Source organism: Glossina fuscipes, unplaced genomic scaffold (genome assembly GCF_014805625.2).
Source record: "Glossina fuscipes isolate IAEA_lab_2018 unplaced genomic scaffold, Yale_Gfus_2 0, whole genome shotgun sequence".
In the NCBI taxonomy this organism is placed as follows: Eukaryota; Metazoa; Arthropoda; class Insecta; order Diptera; family Glossinidae; genus Glossina; species Glossina fuscipes.
Genome location: NW_023998414.1, coordinates 32,399,274 through 32,416,225, shown reverse-complemented (window position 1 = coordinate 32,416,225; position 16,952 = coordinate 32,399,274). Strand labels below are relative to the sequence as shown.

The 16,952-nt window shown below is 32.9% G+C and overlaps 5 protein-coding genes across 6 annotated transcripts; 4 read left to right on the top strand and 1 right to left on the bottom strand.

Annotated features, from left to right (window-relative positions):
- Positions 1-2,958: 2,958 nt before the first annotated feature.
- LOC119635607 lies at positions 2,959-4,835 on the bottom strand. Its single transcript, XM_038030490.1, has 4 exons — positions 4,671-4,835; positions 4,082-4,510; positions 3,757-4,015; positions 2,959-3,636 (listed from the first exon to the last, which is right to left on the bottom strand). The coding sequence occupies exons 2-4, from the start codon at positions 4,482-4,484 to the stop codon at positions 3,549-3,551; spliced, it is 750 nt and encodes a 249-aa protein (XP_037886418.1). The 5' UTR covers positions 4,485-4,510; positions 4,671-4,835; the 3' UTR covers positions 2,959-3,548.
- Positions 4,836-5,952: 1,117 nt separating this feature from the next.
- Positions 5,953-12,716, top strand: LOC119644713 (peptidyl-prolyl cis-trans isomerase-like). 2 transcript variants are annotated; one of them, XM_038044431.1, is made up of 2 exons: positions 5,953-6,399; positions 11,401-12,131. In XM_038044431.1, exons 1-2 carry the CDS (start codon positions 6,163-6,165, stop codon positions 11,827-11,829), a joined length of 666 nt encoding a protein of 221 aa, XP_037900359.1. In that variant the 5' UTR covers positions 5,953-6,162; the 3' UTR covers positions 11,830-12,131. The 2 variants fall into 2 exon arrangements, with proteins under 2 accessions (XP_037900359.1, XP_037900358.1); XM_038044430.1 differs by lacking the exon at positions 11,401-12,131 and adding an exon at positions 12,188-12,716 and having other exon boundaries at positions 6,003-6,399.
- A 7-nt stretch (positions 12,717-12,723) lies between these two features.
- Positions 12,724-13,703, top strand: LOC119644714 (peptidyl-prolyl cis-trans isomerase A-like). Its single transcript, XM_038044432.1, has one exon. The coding sequence runs from the start codon at positions 13,378-13,380 to the stop codon at positions 13,693-13,695; it is 318 nt and encodes a 105-aa protein (XP_037900360.1). The 5' UTR covers positions 12,724-13,377; the 3' UTR covers positions 13,696-13,703.
- A 1-nt stretch (position 13,704) lies between these two features.
- LOC119644716 (peptidyl-prolyl cis-trans isomerase F, mitochondrial-like) lies at positions 13,705-14,466 on the top strand. The gene has a single exon (XM_038044435.1). It carries the CDS (start codon positions 14,132-14,134, stop codon positions 14,447-14,449), a length of 318 nt encoding a protein of 105 aa, XP_037900363.1. The 5' UTR covers positions 13,705-14,131; the 3' UTR covers positions 14,450-14,466.
- Positions 14,467-14,595: 129 nt separating this feature from the next.
- Positions 14,596-15,183, top strand: LOC119644715 (peptidyl-prolyl cis-trans isomerase-like). Its single transcript, XM_038044433.1, has one exon. It carries the CDS (start codon positions 14,716-14,718, stop codon positions 15,031-15,033), a length of 318 nt encoding a protein of 105 aa, XP_037900361.1. The 5' UTR covers positions 14,596-14,715; the 3' UTR covers positions 15,034-15,183.
- Positions 15,184-16,952: the final 1,769 nt, after the last annotated feature.

The following is a 16,952-nucleotide window of genomic DNA, read 5'->3' as shown; positions in this document are numbered from 1 at the left end:
AGATAGGTGAAATCTATCACATAAATCAATAGTAAGTCTTAGATTATTCGGAAAGGAATTTCTTTGGTTTTTCCTTCCAATATAAAAGTGAATTTGTTTATTATCTTTGCGTTGTTAAACACAGTCATTTTTGTATCCCTTTCAATTAGGTAAACTCCTCTTCGCAGTTCATGAGTGCATGCTGGATACAATAACGGAATAAAAAAAAACTTTACAAGAACAAGTGCTGCAAGCGATTGTTTTGCATCTTTGCAACTGATCCAAAAAAACACTCTTATAAATCGGTCATCTCTGAGGGTGAAATGTTGTAAGATCTAATATTACTAATCGCATTTGGTCGCCAAGTCTTCATTACATTCCGTCATTGCATTCTCAAATCGTGTGCCGATAAATTGTCTGACGTTATATAATAAGAATTTTTAATTGTTAATAGTTGGAAGAAGAGGAGCTTTCTTATTCTATCTTGTAAAAATTGCATTACCGAGCCATTGCCTAATTATTGAGGAGCTCACATAATTTTTGCAAAATTTTAGCAAATTGTCTATCTCTATGTAAATCAATTAGCAGCCGCACGCCACATTTCAAGGTTTTTCCAAAAGGTGTACGGATTGACTCCAGATGCGGTTGTCTGGCTTCGCTTCATACCTAATGAAATGGTTGAGTTTGTACTTCTGTAACGACCGTTTAGAGTGCGTTTTTATTATTTCCTTTCTAGCGAAGATCCTGTTGCATCAAATAACCGTTAACCCAGTCATTGGAGACCGTAAGACTGTCGTCATTCGTAAATTCCAATTCCTATCACAATTTAAAAATTTGTTTACATAAAGTATCTTAAATTTATTCAATAACATTAAATATGATGAAATGCAAAAAACTCGCACTTTCAAGAAACGATTTATTTACAACTGAGTACCTTCCTTGATTTATATAGACGTGATTAATAATTTGATTATAAACTTTATTTTACCCTTGCAAAAAAATAAAATTAGATCCTACCTTCAGGCTTGATCTGCCGTTCACAAAAACACTAGACATCATGAACCTAATCAAATTAATTCAAAGGAATGAGCCTTCATTGTGCAATGTCCGTCCTATCGTTGTCAGATTGCATCAAGCGAATCTGTTCAAAAAGCAATAACTGCTTTTTTGGTTGATGAATCTTCTCTGCGGGTCGTGGTATAGAAACGTTTTATTGCTTGCAGCTTTACATTCTCTTGAAAAGCGCGATTCATCTTAGGTATTTACCATCTTGGTGAAGTTGGAATAAATTTCAGTTTTTCCATTCGTCCTTCGAATAACTCTTTTTTGAAAGTCTTTCTTAAAAAGCCTAAATGAGATTTATAGACTTTTATCCAGATGAGAACAATAGCGTTTGGTATTCGTACGTTCAGCAACATTTCTAATATGGATCTCCATTTTCGATATGGATTAGAAAGGTTCGCATTTGTAAAATGTTTTGTCCTAAATGACAAGCTGAAATCAATTCCCGTAAAAGACATCCATCACACGTGACCAAATATCCCCTACATGGAAACTAATTCATACTTCGTACATATCCTCTACCATGAAAAATATCTCAGACAATGCAATTGTATACATGTTTATATACATGAATAATAAAAATGTCCCAACTTTCGATAAATGCAAAGAAAAACACAAGAAAGAAGTACACAAGAAATTTGCTGATTCTGATTGTGTTTGTATTTATTCTCAAAAGTTTTGTATGATAATTACGTCTCTGTTCTGTATGCATGCTCTGTGTGCAAATCTATTACAGCGTCTCTAGGAGGTGTTAGTACCACCGAAAACCGTGGAAGTATTAGATGCTCCAAATAAATTGCCCGCTTATGATTGACACGCTGTTGAATCAAATTAAGACGACGTTGTCGGCTGGCCATCAAAGCTTTCAAAATTGAAATGGCATTTAGTCAATACAAATTATTATTTTTGATTTTATTGTACAAGCGGAAAAACCAAAATTCAGCTTTTATTAATACTCGAAATGAAAATTGAAATATTGATATATACTTGCAGGCGGCTGCCCAAAGGGCCATACAATTATCGTGGTATGTTTATCTATTCGATTATAAATTTTTATTTATTTGAATTATTGCTCCTTCTTTTAAGTTGGCTACAATCATCATTGTTCTGAGCTGAGTGAAGCGCAATTGCATACATGTTTTGCTAGCCAATTGGAACGTCACAATTTATGGGAATGGTCTATTTTTGGTATTGTGGTAACTAAATCAATAATTGAAATTTCCCTTTTTAAGGCCAAACTTAAAATTGAATTGCAATACATTTTCAAAATGTTTGACTCTTGGTCATATGTTAAAATCCAAAGAATTTTTATATACTTTTGAAAAATTATGTATAAAATTTTTAATAGAAATAAATGAAGAAGATATTGAAGCAACTGCGGCAAATTACTTAACATAATATTGCTTAGTCGTTTAATTAAAAAAAAAAGAAAAAAAAAAGACTTGGTCGCAGACCATTCCATTATCTATGAAATCCTTAATAGATCATCAGAATTGTCAATTCTTATATTATTTCTCCGATTCGTTCAAGCAACGATTGAACAAAATATGATGAGCTATAATTTTTATCAATATTGTGTATGTTGTCTTATAGATGCAAATGCATATGTAATTGCATCGTTTCACTTAACTGTATTCACGCGGCATTCCACGCAGCTAATTACGACTCTCAATGCATCCTCATTTTTTTATGCATTTCCAATGAAATTTTGCTTGATTACATATCGTTTTGTATGTTCGTAGCAGATCTTTTGCAACTATCTACGCCAGCTTGTCAATCTGCAAGCAACTTGCGCTTGACTAACAAACTGCAAGCTAAATGAAGTGAACGCATCAATTTTCCGATTATTGATTTATCATTACAATTAAAATTTTATAATAAAAAAAAAAAAAAACTTATGTGATTAAAAGCTGAGTATTATTTAAATAAATAATCAACGTAATTATTTTGGAAATTGCTAAAAAGAAGTTAGCGCTTAGACAAGAATGCGTTAATAACTTAAATAGTAAGTACAGAATTTAAATATAAATATATATGATGAATTTTATTTGTGATACATATTGCTTGTGATTTATATAAGTACAACATTTAAATGAATTCTCCATATTGAATCCACAATTACAATTATTTTTTATTAACTACGATTTTATCGTCTAAGAGCAAAAAAAAAAAAAAATAAATAAATATTTTCGCGTATTCGTTTTGTTTCGTATTTTCTAAGAAATGCTAATTTTTTTTTTTTAGCATATGTACGCCGTTTTACACGTAAATTCGTTATAATTTAAATAAAACTAAAAAAGTGCGATTTTTATAATATTATTTTACACAAGATATTTTCTTAATTGCATTAATTGGTGTTGATTTTTTTTTTTTTTTTATTAAAGTAAAACCTATTTGCCCGTCTTATTTAATCATACTTGTTAAGTTAAGTTGTCTCTTATTGATATTTGATTCATATATTAATTGAATGCTCGCGCTGTTTGAAATATTTCGTAAATTTTCGAGATTTAAGCATCCTCAACACGACCCATAGGACGTAAAACAATTCTTGGATCTGGCTCAAGCATACGATCTGATTCTTCAGCACTACTAAGGCTAATATGACGAAAGAGAAATGAAAAAAAATTATACATTGTTTGTTAATATCGACAAAAATCATCTTGCCATATATATGTATGCATGCATATGTCGATGAGTATTGCTGTCAGTACCTACCAATCTTTATTGTCGGGCATTAAATTGCGGCGTTCCTCGTCTTCGGCGCGTAAAGACGGTAGTTCAGAAACTGGAGCGTATTGTGTGTGCGAGACTAAAGGATCCGTCGAAGGATTCAAAGCCATAACGCCCTGACCGCAACCACCGTTACCACTTTGACACTGCAATTGTCTTGCTAATGATTGCTTTTTATCAAACAATGAACACGAACAGGGACAAACACAATTGCGACGCCAATCAGCCACTTTAAGATAAATGCCTAAAATCGCCAAAAATGCATCAATAATTTGCAATGATCCTTCAACGAAATTCTAATAAAATTTACCTAAACCAACCAAGCCCAAACATATTAGAAAAACACCGCCCAGTAACATACCTAATGGTATATCCGGACAGGGATTAATAACTTCTAAATGTGTCTCGTGCTCACTACTTATATTCGTATTTCCAACAGGTTTATCAATTTGGCTTTTCACATACCCTTGACTTTCAACCCAGTCAGCAGCACCGCTGGCCAACATCGCTAAACCAGCTGACAAAGACAGGAGAGCAAACACTAGCAGAGCCAACTGAGATCGGGGTTTACGGAGTAGACGTAGCGGCGAATTAACACCTAACGAAGAGGCAGGAGCCAAAAATCCTAAACCACCGCCCACTCCGTTACCAGTCGTTCTTGGCTCATAAGAGACTGTCGTTGGTTGATAAACGGGCCCACCGCAAGACGGCATTATGTATAAAATTGTTGTATTAAAAGCTATAAATAGTTTTTGCAGAAATTATTCGTTGGCCTTTGTTATAAATAAAGTTTTAAATTAGTCATTATTAGCTGCATTTTTAATTTGCTTTTTTCTTTAAAAAATCCTTCGATTTTTCTCTATCAATTTTTTAAGTGCTTATTGAAGGTTAAAGTTTACCTGTATGCCTACGTCTTCAATTTGAAATAACTTTTATAAGAATGTACAAATTTTTACGATTGAAAGTTATTCTTCGAACACTTCTTTCAAATATTTCTTTTTATTTTCTATTAAAGCACATTTGCCAACAAACTGATACTACTGTTGAACAAATTTTAACGAATAACCGGTAATCATAAATTTGAATAACAAATAACTCATAGTCTAAGCCGATAATGCTGAATATTTTTTCCTTTTCGACGGAATTACTTTTTTTTCATATATTTGCACATAATCGACTTTAAGATTGCCAGGTGTCTTGCAAAAACGCTATTAATTTACCAAACGATTAAAGTGTTTTTAGTAAGCTCAACACCAGCTACAGCCTTTTATTGGATATGATATGGCATTTTAATAATAATTTCAAACTTTTGCGACTATTTTTATATAAATTAAGTGTTAAGTGCTTCGGTATTATTCGCAATGAAAAAAAATTTGAAGTGAAAATCATCTCATTCGGCCAAAAGCTCGCAAGTAAATATCGTGCAAAAGAATGATTAATGAGGTCCAATCGATTTGGATCTACTACTATCCTCGCCGCCCACACATCTAAAATCAGCTTCCGAGTAACGGATTTTTCGTCAGCCAGGAGTAATGCGTACCAAAATGACATGCGGATCGTGCACATTGAAGAAGCAAGATTTTTTTAACAAGAAAATAAAGCCATTGAGTGCTTGCACAGATACGATCATATTACGAAAAAAATTTGAAGCAATAATCACTGAATCGGAATATAATAATTCCAACAAACTTACAAGAACGTCAAAGCGTATACGTAACAGCATTTTTATCGTCTCAAATGTTAGGCGGTTTAGAGCCCATAAATAAAACCGCCAAAAAAGATTTCGATTTTGTAACTAGATGGAGAACCCCCAAAAATTCATTAGCATCCACATAATATTTGTTAATCTCACAATGATCAGGAAAAGAAGAAAAGTAATACAGTTTCTAGAAACAGGAATACTTTAGATCAATAGTTGCCAGCGAGTAATTAAATTTATATAACACGTTCAATTTTCATGACGGATTTATTCGTATATTCAAATATATGCATATAAATAAAAAATGGTTTTTGACAATTTTTTAGGTGGAATAAAATTAACTTTCTCATATCAATAATAAGTCTTTCTTTACGTTCAAATAAATTTCATTATATATCGTAATCTTTGCACTAAAGATAATCTCAATAGTAATTCGATTTTTCAAACAGCTGGCATCATTTGTTTTTAAATTGTAAAAAACAAAACTCTGGTAATATAACCATATAATCTTTACGTAAGATCTCCAAAAAGGAAAAAACCGCTAAATCGTTACGTGGAAATTTTTTTTTCAATTAATAGAGTTTTAACAGAACTTAGGACAGCGTTAAAAGGAAATCAACGCAAATCCTCGCGAAGTTTTAATTCATCGATATAAGGAGAACTGCTTTAGAAGGTACAACATTACAATAAAAATGTCTTTTTTAGGGGCAACACTGGCACGATGCTGTCAAATGACATTTGGAGTGTCGCAGCCGGTCGCCATTTTGGCCAGAAAACCAGCTTCGTCGCTAGCTGCAATTAAAACGAGTCAGTTTCAATTCAGATTTCTCAGTGTACGCAATTTATCAAGTAAAGGAAAAATGGGCTTACCTCGTGTGTTCTTCGACATGACCGCTGACGGTCAACCCTTGGGACGCATTGTCATGGAAGTAAGTATACACATTCCCATTTTCTAATGTTCAGCATGACGAGAAATTTCTTTTTATTTTTTTTTTACATAATTGCTTTTTTTATTTTGTGTGATTACAATTTTTTTTTTTTTTGAATGTGTAAAGTGAAATAACGAGCGTGAGCGTGTGTGGTATGTAGTAACTTTTCCAGAATTTTTTTTTTTTGCTTTCAAACAGCAATGAGAAATTAGAAAGTAGGGTTAGGTTGGTTGGCGTTTTTCCGCAGTCTACTTACAAATTGTAAAATGGACGGCAGCGGCCAACGCCACCGCAAGTCTATATGTATATATATTTAATGATTAAATGTGGGAGTGCATGAACGCCGGGTGTGTATTGCTGTGTTTGGGTTTATGTATGAAAGACATGAGAACATTTTTTCTTTTTTTTTTCAACTTTTCTTATATGAAGCTTGAGAAAATAATTGTTTTTCTGAAGGTTATTTTAAAGAAAACAGGAGATTTACGTATTATAACTTCGGTGGCTTTCAAGTGCAATTTGCTTGCAATACAGCAATCACATTTTGAAGAATGATTCTGCATATTCATGTTTCCGGATTTTTTTTTTTTTTTTTTGGTAATTTTAGAATTATTTAAGGTAATTTTTCCAGTCAACTTTCGCATAGAGTCGTTATTTCATTCAGTAATGTTCCCGCTCTTTTTTTTTTTTTTTTGTATAAAAAACATAATTTACTATAACCTCTAAAGGTGTTCAGCTAAAAATTCTCGCTTGCGTACATTTGGAATTTTCCATTACATTCTTTTGCTTTGCATAAAGAAAGAGAAGGATAGATAAATGAGTTAAATATTTTTTTTACTAATTAAAGCAAAGCGTTATATTTTGAGCGGAGATTTCCAATTTAAGAGAGATTCAAATGTTAAAATTGCTAGCCATGTGTCGTGCGGATGTTAATGACTATTTGTGACCTTGAGTATAGCGCATGAGTTTATGTGTCCACGTTTCTTCTATACAAATTTTTTTGTTCACCCCAAGAATATATGGTGCAGGTATACTTTTTTTTTTTTTTTTGTGTCGTCCAGTACGTAATCGCAAAAGAGAGGTTTTTCCGCATAAGGTTATTAGCGTTAGTTAAAAAAAAAAAAAAAATTGCTAAAAAGTGTGCAAGCATAAATCGATAGTAACAAAATGAGACGAAATATGTATGTATATATGTATATGTATGTATGCATGTATTGAGCAGGAATGTGTGGTGCGCACGTAACATTGATTGATTTGGATACCGAAATGCTAAGTTCTACTAATTTTTTACTTATCGCTAGAGAATTAACGACATATAAATTTGATCACATGAGAAATTTGGGGAATTGTATATACTTTTGACCAATGTAAAATGCTGTAACGGTATAGCCACCCTCGTCTATCCGTAAATATTAAGGCATAGCATACTCGATTTTAGTGACCAAAATTTTTAAATTGACTTCATCGCTTATGAAGAAGCCAACTGAAATAGCTGAAAACCGAAGGGAAGAGTCAATCGTGACAATTTATTTACTCACTTTCCGGTGGGAAATGTTGAATATCCGTTTTAAGAAAAACATACATTTCTCTCATTTAATCTGTTTTTGTGATGTACCTTTAAAATGCATGAGTTCAGAAGAAGGTGCATTTTAAAGAGTTCTTTTATGTCATAGCCTTACCTACTTCTACCTCGTGTCAAATGCGATCTAGTAAACGAGAGTTTGTAAAGCGTGAAGTATGATGCCGGCGGTAGAGTTTTTTTTTTTTTTTTTTTACTAAAACAATATCATTCTTTCTTCTCTCAATTGATTAAAAGATAATGCTTGTTGACATCAAATACATTTGCATTCAGTACGGCATTTATAACACACGCTGTCTACGTAAGGTACCACATGATGATGCTTATCGTAAAAAAAGAAGAAGAAGAAGAAGAAAGGAGAATTTCAAATTGTTTAAGGGGGGAAAAAAAACGTGACGTGAGAAAAGAGTTTTAATTTTTTTTTTTTTTTTTTTTTGTTGATTATGGTCGCAATCTTGAAAATTGTTACGAGTAAGTATAAACCGACTCTGAGCCACTTCAGTCATATTTATATGCATTGAGTCATCGAGCTGAAATAGTAGAGTCGAGCTGAATGTGTAGTATGTTAATCAAAATTTAATTATTATTATTATTTATTATTATTTATTATTATTTATTTCAAAATTTAATTATTTAAAAGTGTTTTTAAAATTGCTTTTTAATCAATTCACTACATTCGACGGTTCCATGTATGTAAATCTGGTTTCAACGTTTGTAAGGTTGTGTGAAATCGTTTACAAAATAATAAACGAAAATATATATATACATATGTATATATATCTCCAAATATATTTTAATAATTAGTTTGTTCCACATATCTTCCTCCTCCCAAACAAACGCAATAAATTTAAACGTATCTTTGAACTCATGATCGTTTAAGATCAGTGTTTGCCAGTGTGGCATTTGAATCTCTTTGTCTTTGTTATAATAAAGTAGGCGGGGGCATGTCTTCGACATTTATCAAAAGAATTTCTTAACGACGAAAGGATACATAAACTTCTCATATACTTAAGATATATATATATATATATATATATATGTGTTCGTTACGCGCGAACTCACATAATTAATCTGCAGTAGTGAATGGTGAAATGGTGGCAGCGTTTTATTCACATTAAGCCTATCGATGTAATTGAAACCTACTTAACTCTGTTTTCCTAATGCACTCACCCTCCATGGAATATGCATGTAATAAAAGAAAAACATAACAGTCAACGATTTTTGGTTAAATAGGTGGTGCATCTACCAGACGAACGATTGGCCGGAGGGCAATTTTTCATGTAAAGGACATTAAAATATCATTAAAAATAGCAGGCAATCGATTTTGTATATTAATGCAAATTACGTTATAATGCCATATGATGTCATTAGAATGCATTTGTATAAAAAAGAGATACTTGCCTATGATTCACTTAAACTTTTCATTACTTTACTTAAATGCATTTGAAAACTTTATTTTTTCGCAACGAATAGAAAAGAATTTCAATCATTTCTCCTTTTAAAGGCATGACGACAATGTTCGTTTCATAACTATATTATCTGCTGAGATTATGAATTGCTATAAATATTTTTGTTGCACACTTTTTTTTTTAAGTGATTTTAACACGTTCGCCAACAATAAGGATTTCAGTAAGGTGCAAAAAATTATTGTAGATTTTTTTTGAAATTAGTTGTGATATCCAAAATCTCTGATTGAATTACATTTTCTAAGGGTAATTAGAAGATCATATAGCATACTATTATATAGCATTCACGATTATATCTCTAAATGAAATTTTTCAACTGAAATTACATGAATGCTATAGCATTTCAATATAAAAGAGAAAAATGAGGAATGAGAAAAACCTCTCTCTCTCTCTCTGTCTCTTTCTAGTTTGCATGAAATTGATGAATTTAAAAGCGCTTTAAGAAAAAAAAAAAAAAAAAATTGCAATAATATGGAAAAACCTAAAGAAGCAGTTGAATCAATATTTCGGCAAATACAATAATTAAAAAAAAAGCCGACGGTTATGTTAAATTAAATGAAAAATTATTGTCTTTCAAGTGTAAATGTTGTATAGTATGATGATGCCATGGCATTTTGCATCACAATGAAAATGTATGCTATAGCAGCGTATTCACGTCCGCGAATGTGTTAAAGAGAGGAAGAATTTTATTAAATCTATTAAAATTGCTTGCGGAGGCTTACAAATACAAGTAAGTACAGTCATATCCGCAGTGTATGAAAAGTTTGAAAAACTTTTTTTTTCGCAAATAGTAACGGATAGAAGAGACGGAGGGTAGAGGGATACTGTATCGGCACTGAGCTGCAACTACACTAAGCTGGATTAGTTTATTGTCATCACTATATTATACAGCATATAATTTATCAATGATCATTGGGGAGTCGGTCTTTTATTAAAGTGCTAGCAGACAAAAAGGCCTGTATAAGGATATATATATATATATATATATACATAGGGTTTAATAATAGGTACATTCTGCGTATGGAAATATTGAATACGAAATGGATTGCATTTTCGAAGCATAAATTAAATCATATTAAAAGGAATCTAAATTCGATATTTTTTGAGCTGGGCCGGATTAACGGGCTTCTCGTTACTGAATTATTGTACAATACAAACGACGGCAAAGACGACAGGATCGCATTTTGGATTGACGGTACTCGATTGCAATTTGTATGGAGAATATTTGTGATATCATCGATGTATGTATATATAGCAAAATAACGCCGCTATCCGGGTACCATCAATACAAAATGCAAGTTCGATAGGCGCGAGAATCGTAAACCGAATCCCGATCCCTGCTTGTATGTTAGATCAAGGTCGAGTAAAAGCGAAATTATTTACATTGATATCCGAGCAGAGGATGGTTTGAAACATTACAAGAAAACGGGAGGGGGAAGGATGCACAACCGTTTTCTCGGCTGATTATTAATAATTGTATGAACATGTGGATCGATAAAGAGATAAAAAGATTGTCACATTAAAGGTTGAGCACACTGTTAGCACTCTTCGTTCTAACTTCGTGAGCATTATCAATTTGTTGTTGTGTATGTCTTTGCTATCGAATAAAAAATGAAATTTGTTGTAGTGCAGTAGCGGTTGGTGTTTATAAAATGCCTCTGTTACTTTATTGTAACTATTTCTTTATTTATATATTTATTTATTTATATATTTATTTATTTATTTTTTTTTTTTTGTATTGTTTTTAAGTTTTATTAATTTTAATACGTATATACATAAGTGATGATTGAGAGTTTGGTTTGTAAGATTTGTTATGTGCGAGCCTTGTGTGATGAGAGGAGAATGCATGAAGTGAAATTTGTATATGTTAAGTGCTTGACGTGTAACTTTGCAACTGACCAGTAAAGTTGGTAATAAACAATAACATGGTTTTAAAAATTGTGCAATTATGTGTTGTAGCTGCGCCCAGATGTTGTTCCAAAGACGGTGGAAAACTTTCGAGCATTATGCACTGGAGAGAAAGGTTATGGTTATAAGGGATCAAGTTTTCATCGTATTATACCAGAATTTATGTGCCAAGGTGGTGACTTTACGGCACACAATGGCACTGGGGGTAAATCGATATATGGCAGTAAATTTGACGATGAAAATTTTATCCTCAAGCATACCGGTCCCGGTATATTGTCAATGGCTAATGCGGGTCCGAACACAAATGGCTCACAATTTTTCATATGTACGGTAAAAACAGCTTGGTTGGATGACCGTCATGTCGTCTTTGGAAAAGTTATAGAAGGTATTGATGTGGTTAAGAAAATGGAACAAATGGGCAATCAATCAGGAAAGACAACAAAGAAAATTATTATTAACGATTGTGGTCAATTGCAGTAGAACAACACACAAGTGTACATTTTCAAATGAATGTATTGCATGCTAAAAGCCTTTTTAATATTTAATGATTCATACAATAAAATAAAAAAATCTATATACATATATACATATATATATATGGTGGTGATTGGTGTACATGATGCAAAAGTATGTGTTTCCTGAAATTGAAATTCGTGTATATATAAATATATAAAATTCTGTGTGGGTTTGCGTGTACGTGTATGCATGTGTGCTACAATTTTGAATTGAGGTGCAAAGTATGTGTAATAATAATATACTTTTTTAACACTGGTTCAATAAAATTAAAAGAAATAACAAAAAAAACAAAAAAAAAAAAAAACTTTTCTTTAATCTTCAGCTTCGTAGTGACGTTGTGCCCAAAACCGCTGAGAACTTCCATGCTCTATGCACTGGTGAAAAAGGTTTCGGTTATAAAGGCTCCTCCTTCCATCGCGTCATTCCCAATTTCATGTGCCAGGGCGGCGATTTCACAAATCACAATGGCACCGGCGGCAAATCGATTTATGGCAACAAATTCGCTGATGAAAATTTCACTTTGAAGCATACTGGCGCCGGCATCTTGTCTATGGCCAATGCCGGACCTAATACCAATGGTTCGCAATTTTTTATTTGTACTGTTAAGACTTCCTGGTTGGACAACAAACACGTTGTTTTCGGCCAAGTCGTCGATGGCATGGACGTCGTCAAACAAATCGAATCCTATGGTACTCAATCAGGAAAGACAACTAAAAAAATTGTTGTTGCTGATTGCGGTGCTCTGTAAGCAGAGCATATACAAATGCAGCAGCAATGGCAACGACAACAACAACAACAACAACAAACAACAAATAAACCCTAATATTTCAAGTTTTTTTCTTTTTCTTTTTTTTTTTTTTTTTTTGTTTATATTTTTAAGAGAGAAAAAGCGCATTTAAATTTAAATAATCATCATGCACTTGATATTGAAAACGATGGAAGTAATAAGATTTCCTCTTAATTTCCAATTCTAAAAGTGAAATAACGGAAAGAAGGGAAAATGAACAGTAAAATATCCAAAAATATTAATAAAGCAAAAGATAAATACTGTAAAATTTCCAAATTCTCGTAATTTAAAAAAAAAAAAAAATAATAATAGAAATAAAGACATTCTCTAGCAATTCTTTATCCTATTCTATATTAAAAGAAAAAAAAGAAAAAAAAAAGAAAAAAGTGAATGGTGTTTTAGTAATTTTTTTTGCAGGGACAGCAGCAGCAGCAACAACAAGCCACGCCAAAACAACACGTATCATCAGACATCTATACAACACACACCTATACAACTTTAATTGTATTGAATTTCGAATTTCGAATTTCTTTTTTTTTTTTGATTAACTTTTCACGCCCTCTTCTTCTCTCTTTCCCCTTCCTTTTTTTTTGCGTTAATGAACGCTTTTGCAGCTGCGTTCAGATGTAGTGCCAAAGACAGCTGAGAATTTCCGTGTCTTATGTACAGGTGAGAAAGGTTACGGTTACAAGGGATCCTGTTTCCATCGTGTCATTCCAAAATTTATGTGTCAAGGCGGCGATTTTACTAATAACGATGGCACCGGTGGTAAATCGATTTTTGGCCCTAAATTTGATGATGAAAATTTTGAACTCAAGCATACCGGTCCTGGTATACTTTCGATGGCCAATGCCGGCCGCAATACAAACGGATCGCAATTTTTCATTTGTACGGGAAAAACCGATTGGTTAAATGATGCGCATGTGGTTTTTGGCCGAGTGGTTAAGGGTATGCAAATTGTTAAGAAAATCGAAACATTCGGCTCGGATTCGGGCCGTACTAAGAAGAGGGTGATTATAGCCGATTGCGGTGAATTGAAATAAAAAAAAAAAACAAAAATAAAACAAAACAAAATGTGAAAAAGACGAGCCGTGTGAATGGAAAAGATGAATCTATGGATGACGAGATTGGGAGATTAACGAACGAAGTTTTGCCTTCTGTTTGTTTTTTGTTTGATTTTATTTTATTTTTTTTTTTTTTTTTGTTATTTTTTTAGTTTATCCGCAAATGCATTTCAATTAAACATTATTCAATAAAAACATCACATGTAATTCTTGCATACCTCTCGACCATTTAATATAAAATATATGAACGAACCGGGAAGTTTAAAATGTGTGGTTGCTTTCATTTTCTTTTATTTATTTTTAGCTGCGCAACGACGTAGTACCAAAAACGGCAGAGAACTTTCGAGCTCTCTGCACGGGTAAAAAGGGTTTCGGCTATAAGGGTTGTACGTTTCATCGTGTCATACCGAATTTTATGTGCCAGGGCGGTGATTTCACTAATCATGACGGCACAGGTGGAAAATCCATTTATGGTATCACTTTTAAAGATGAAAATTTTAAATTGAAACATACTGGGCCGGGCATTCTTTCTATGGCGAATGCAGGTCCCAATACAAATGGTTCGCAATTTTTCATATGTACTGTTAAGACACCATGGCTGGATGGTCAACATGTTGTTTTTGGTCAAGTTATACAGGGTATGGATGTAGTGAAGAAGATGGAATCATTTGGTTGTGCTGCGGGTAGTCCAATGAAAAAAATCGTTATTATCGATTGTGGTGAACTGAAGTAATACTCAGATCATAAAACGTATATAACATACGTTATATTATATTATTATTGTTGTTGTTGTTATGCTGTTAGAGCGAGGATTTCAATAATAAATTAATTTGCTTAACAGAACTCCTATATGCGGTTTTATGAAATTGTTGTAAATTTATTTTGCAGCTACGTGCCGACGTTGTACCGAAGACTGCTGAAAATTTCAGGGCTTTGTGCAGCGGCGAGAAGGGTTTCGGTTACAAGGATTGCGTTTTTCATCGCATTATACCGAATTTTATGTGTCAAGGTGGCGATTTTACTGCACAGAACGGCACTGGCGGCAAATCAATTTATGGCAATAAATTCGATGATGAGAATTTCATATTGAAGCATACGGAACCTGGCATTTTGTCAATGGCCAATGCCGGTCCCAATACTAATGGATCGCAATTCTTTATAACCACGGTAAAGACATCTTGGCTTGATAATCGTCATGTTGTGTTTGGTAAAGTGATAGAAGGTCTAGAGACGGTCAAGAAAATGGAAGCATATGGTGGTCAATCAGGTAGACCTGCAAAGCGCATCGTTATTGAAGATTGCGGTCAAACTCAGTAAATTGTTTAAATTGAAAAGAAATCAAAAAAAAGTAACGGCTTTTCGAATTTTTTTTTTTTCTTATTCCCCATAAATTATCATGTAGTTTGAGATTGATCGAAACGTCGAGGTCTGCCTGCAATAAAGACGGATTTTTGAATTTTTATTTAAGTTAAAGTGTTTAAATATTATAAATTTAGCTAGCTAGATAGAGCTATATTTATATATGTAGCAATTTTTGTTGATAATTTTATGTACCCTACTGAAGGTAAGTATGACGCAAGTTATCTCAAGACAATAGAGATCAAAACAACAACAAGTCACGAAAAAACTCATTACATTGGTGATTTCGGCTTGTTATGCGTACGGATGGAAACCTACCGCCCACGATCAGCTTCAAGACGGAAAACATATTATCAAAGATCAAAATCTTAGCTGCGATTATTATTCACATTCAAGAACTGCGATCTTAGTGTTGGATCAATTCAATCAGCACATATAGCAGAATCAACCGCGAAACTTCTAAAAAGAATGAATACAGGAATCGCAGTCATTTCTGGAGGCCTGACAAGTCAATTACAAATCTTGGATGGAAAAAATTGATACGAGATGAGCGGATTAAATGGATGGCAAAGCCAAATCATGATGTCACGGCAACAGGACGTATAAAATGACTAATAATTTTAAAAGTTTATACCCGGAGTGAAAAACTCAGCTCAGGAAGCTGTGAAAGAAGACACGCTTATAAAGCCATTTAAAAAATGCGGGATAAGTAATGCTATAGATGGTGACGCAATTTTTGAAAGGAGTGATAATAATAGTTGGGATGAAAGTTATACGAACGAGTGATAGTACCGAGAGTGAGTATGAATTCAATATTGCGCTAGTGCGAATTATGTTGACAAACAAGTAAAAATTTTGATTCGAAATCTTATAAATTTGAAGCGCGTCTTATAGTCCAAAGAATACACGGTACAATTAAAATCGATTTGTCATATAATTAAATGGTAATAGAAAGTGAATTAGGAGAAAAATAAAAAAGTTTCTATCTTCCAGGCAGTCCCATTTGCTTGATTCTTTTTCCTCTCAACTTCTACCAGGGTTTGAAATATCAACCAGGCGTTCCGTCAAGTTTAACGAAAGATTAATAATAATAATATCACAAGGGCGTTCTTTCCCCTTTTCCCGTTTTTCCGCGAAACAATTTTCCTATTACTTTATCCGCGCAAGCTAATGAAGTTTTTCAAAATGATTGTGCTATGAAAGAAGAAAAAAAGTAAAACAAATGTGGATATGACCAGAAATGGTATAGCAGCAGCTTGTACCTTGTTACGAAATAAATAGTTAAGTATGACTAAACAAAAAAGCAAGATACACGCGTTAAGGTTACTCAAGCGAGAATTATGAGAAAGAAAGATGTTTTGAGCGTTTTATCTCTCTCTTATCATGCGCTTTACAATAAAAATTGATTATTATATTGTTAGCAGTTTTCCATGTTATTGGTATCATGATCTGATCTATGTTTTCATTATGTTTTTCGAAAGATTATAACTTATGTTGTCCTCCAGATAGGATGGGTTTTGAAAAGACCTTAGCAGAGTGAAGGCACATTACATATGAATAATGAATGAATCGTACTTTGAGAATCATATTCCATTCATTGGTTAAAAGTGAAAAACTAACGTCCAGCCTAAGCATTTACGGACCAGAAGTTTTGCAGAGAAAATATATATTTATTTAATTTTGAAATCATTGTGAAATAAAGATTACATACATAGAATAATATGAAGAATAATGAGATCATAACGATAAAGTTTTTGAAATTAACATTTTTTTACTAGATAATAAGTTGCTAAGTAAACTGACTTAAATTGTGATTTAGATAACTAGTACGATTCTTCACTTGATTATATAACCCAGTGAGTGCAACATACTTGTCA

Excerpts from the sequence above, each read along its gene's own strand:
- LOC119644716 (XM_038044435.1), top strand. The coding sequence starts at position 14,132 with ATGTGCCAGGGCGGTGATTTCACTAATCATGACGGCACAGGTGGAAAA.
- LOC119644714 (XM_038044432.1), top strand. The coding sequence starts at position 13,378 with ATGTGTCAAGGCGGCGATTTTACTAATAACGATGGCACCGGTGGTAAA.
- LOC119644715 (XM_038044433.1), top strand. The coding sequence starts at position 14,716 with ATGTGTCAAGGTGGCGATTTTACTGCACAGAACGGCACTGGCGGCAAA.
- LOC119635607 (XM_038030490.1), bottom strand. The coding sequence starts at position 4,484 with ATGCCGTCTTGCGGTGGGCCCGTTTATCAACCAACGACAGTCTCTTAT. Across the intron at positions 4,016-4,081 it reads TTTGGGCTTGGTTGGTTTAG|GCATTTATCTTAAAGTGGCT; the intron begins GTAAATTTTATT and ends TGGCGATTTTAG. Across the intron at positions 3,637-3,756 it reads ATGCCCGACAATAAAGATTG|CCTTAGTAGTGCTGAAGAAT; the intron begins GTAGGTACTGAC and ends TCGTCATATTAG.
- LOC119644713 (XM_038044431.1), top strand. The coding sequence starts at position 6,163 with ATGTCTTTTTTAGGGGCAACACTGGCACGATGCTGTCAAATGACATTT. Across the intron at positions 6,400-11,400 it reads TGGGACGCATTGTCATGGAA|CTGCGCCCAGATGTTGTTCC; the intron begins GTAAGTATACAC and ends TATGTGTTGTAG.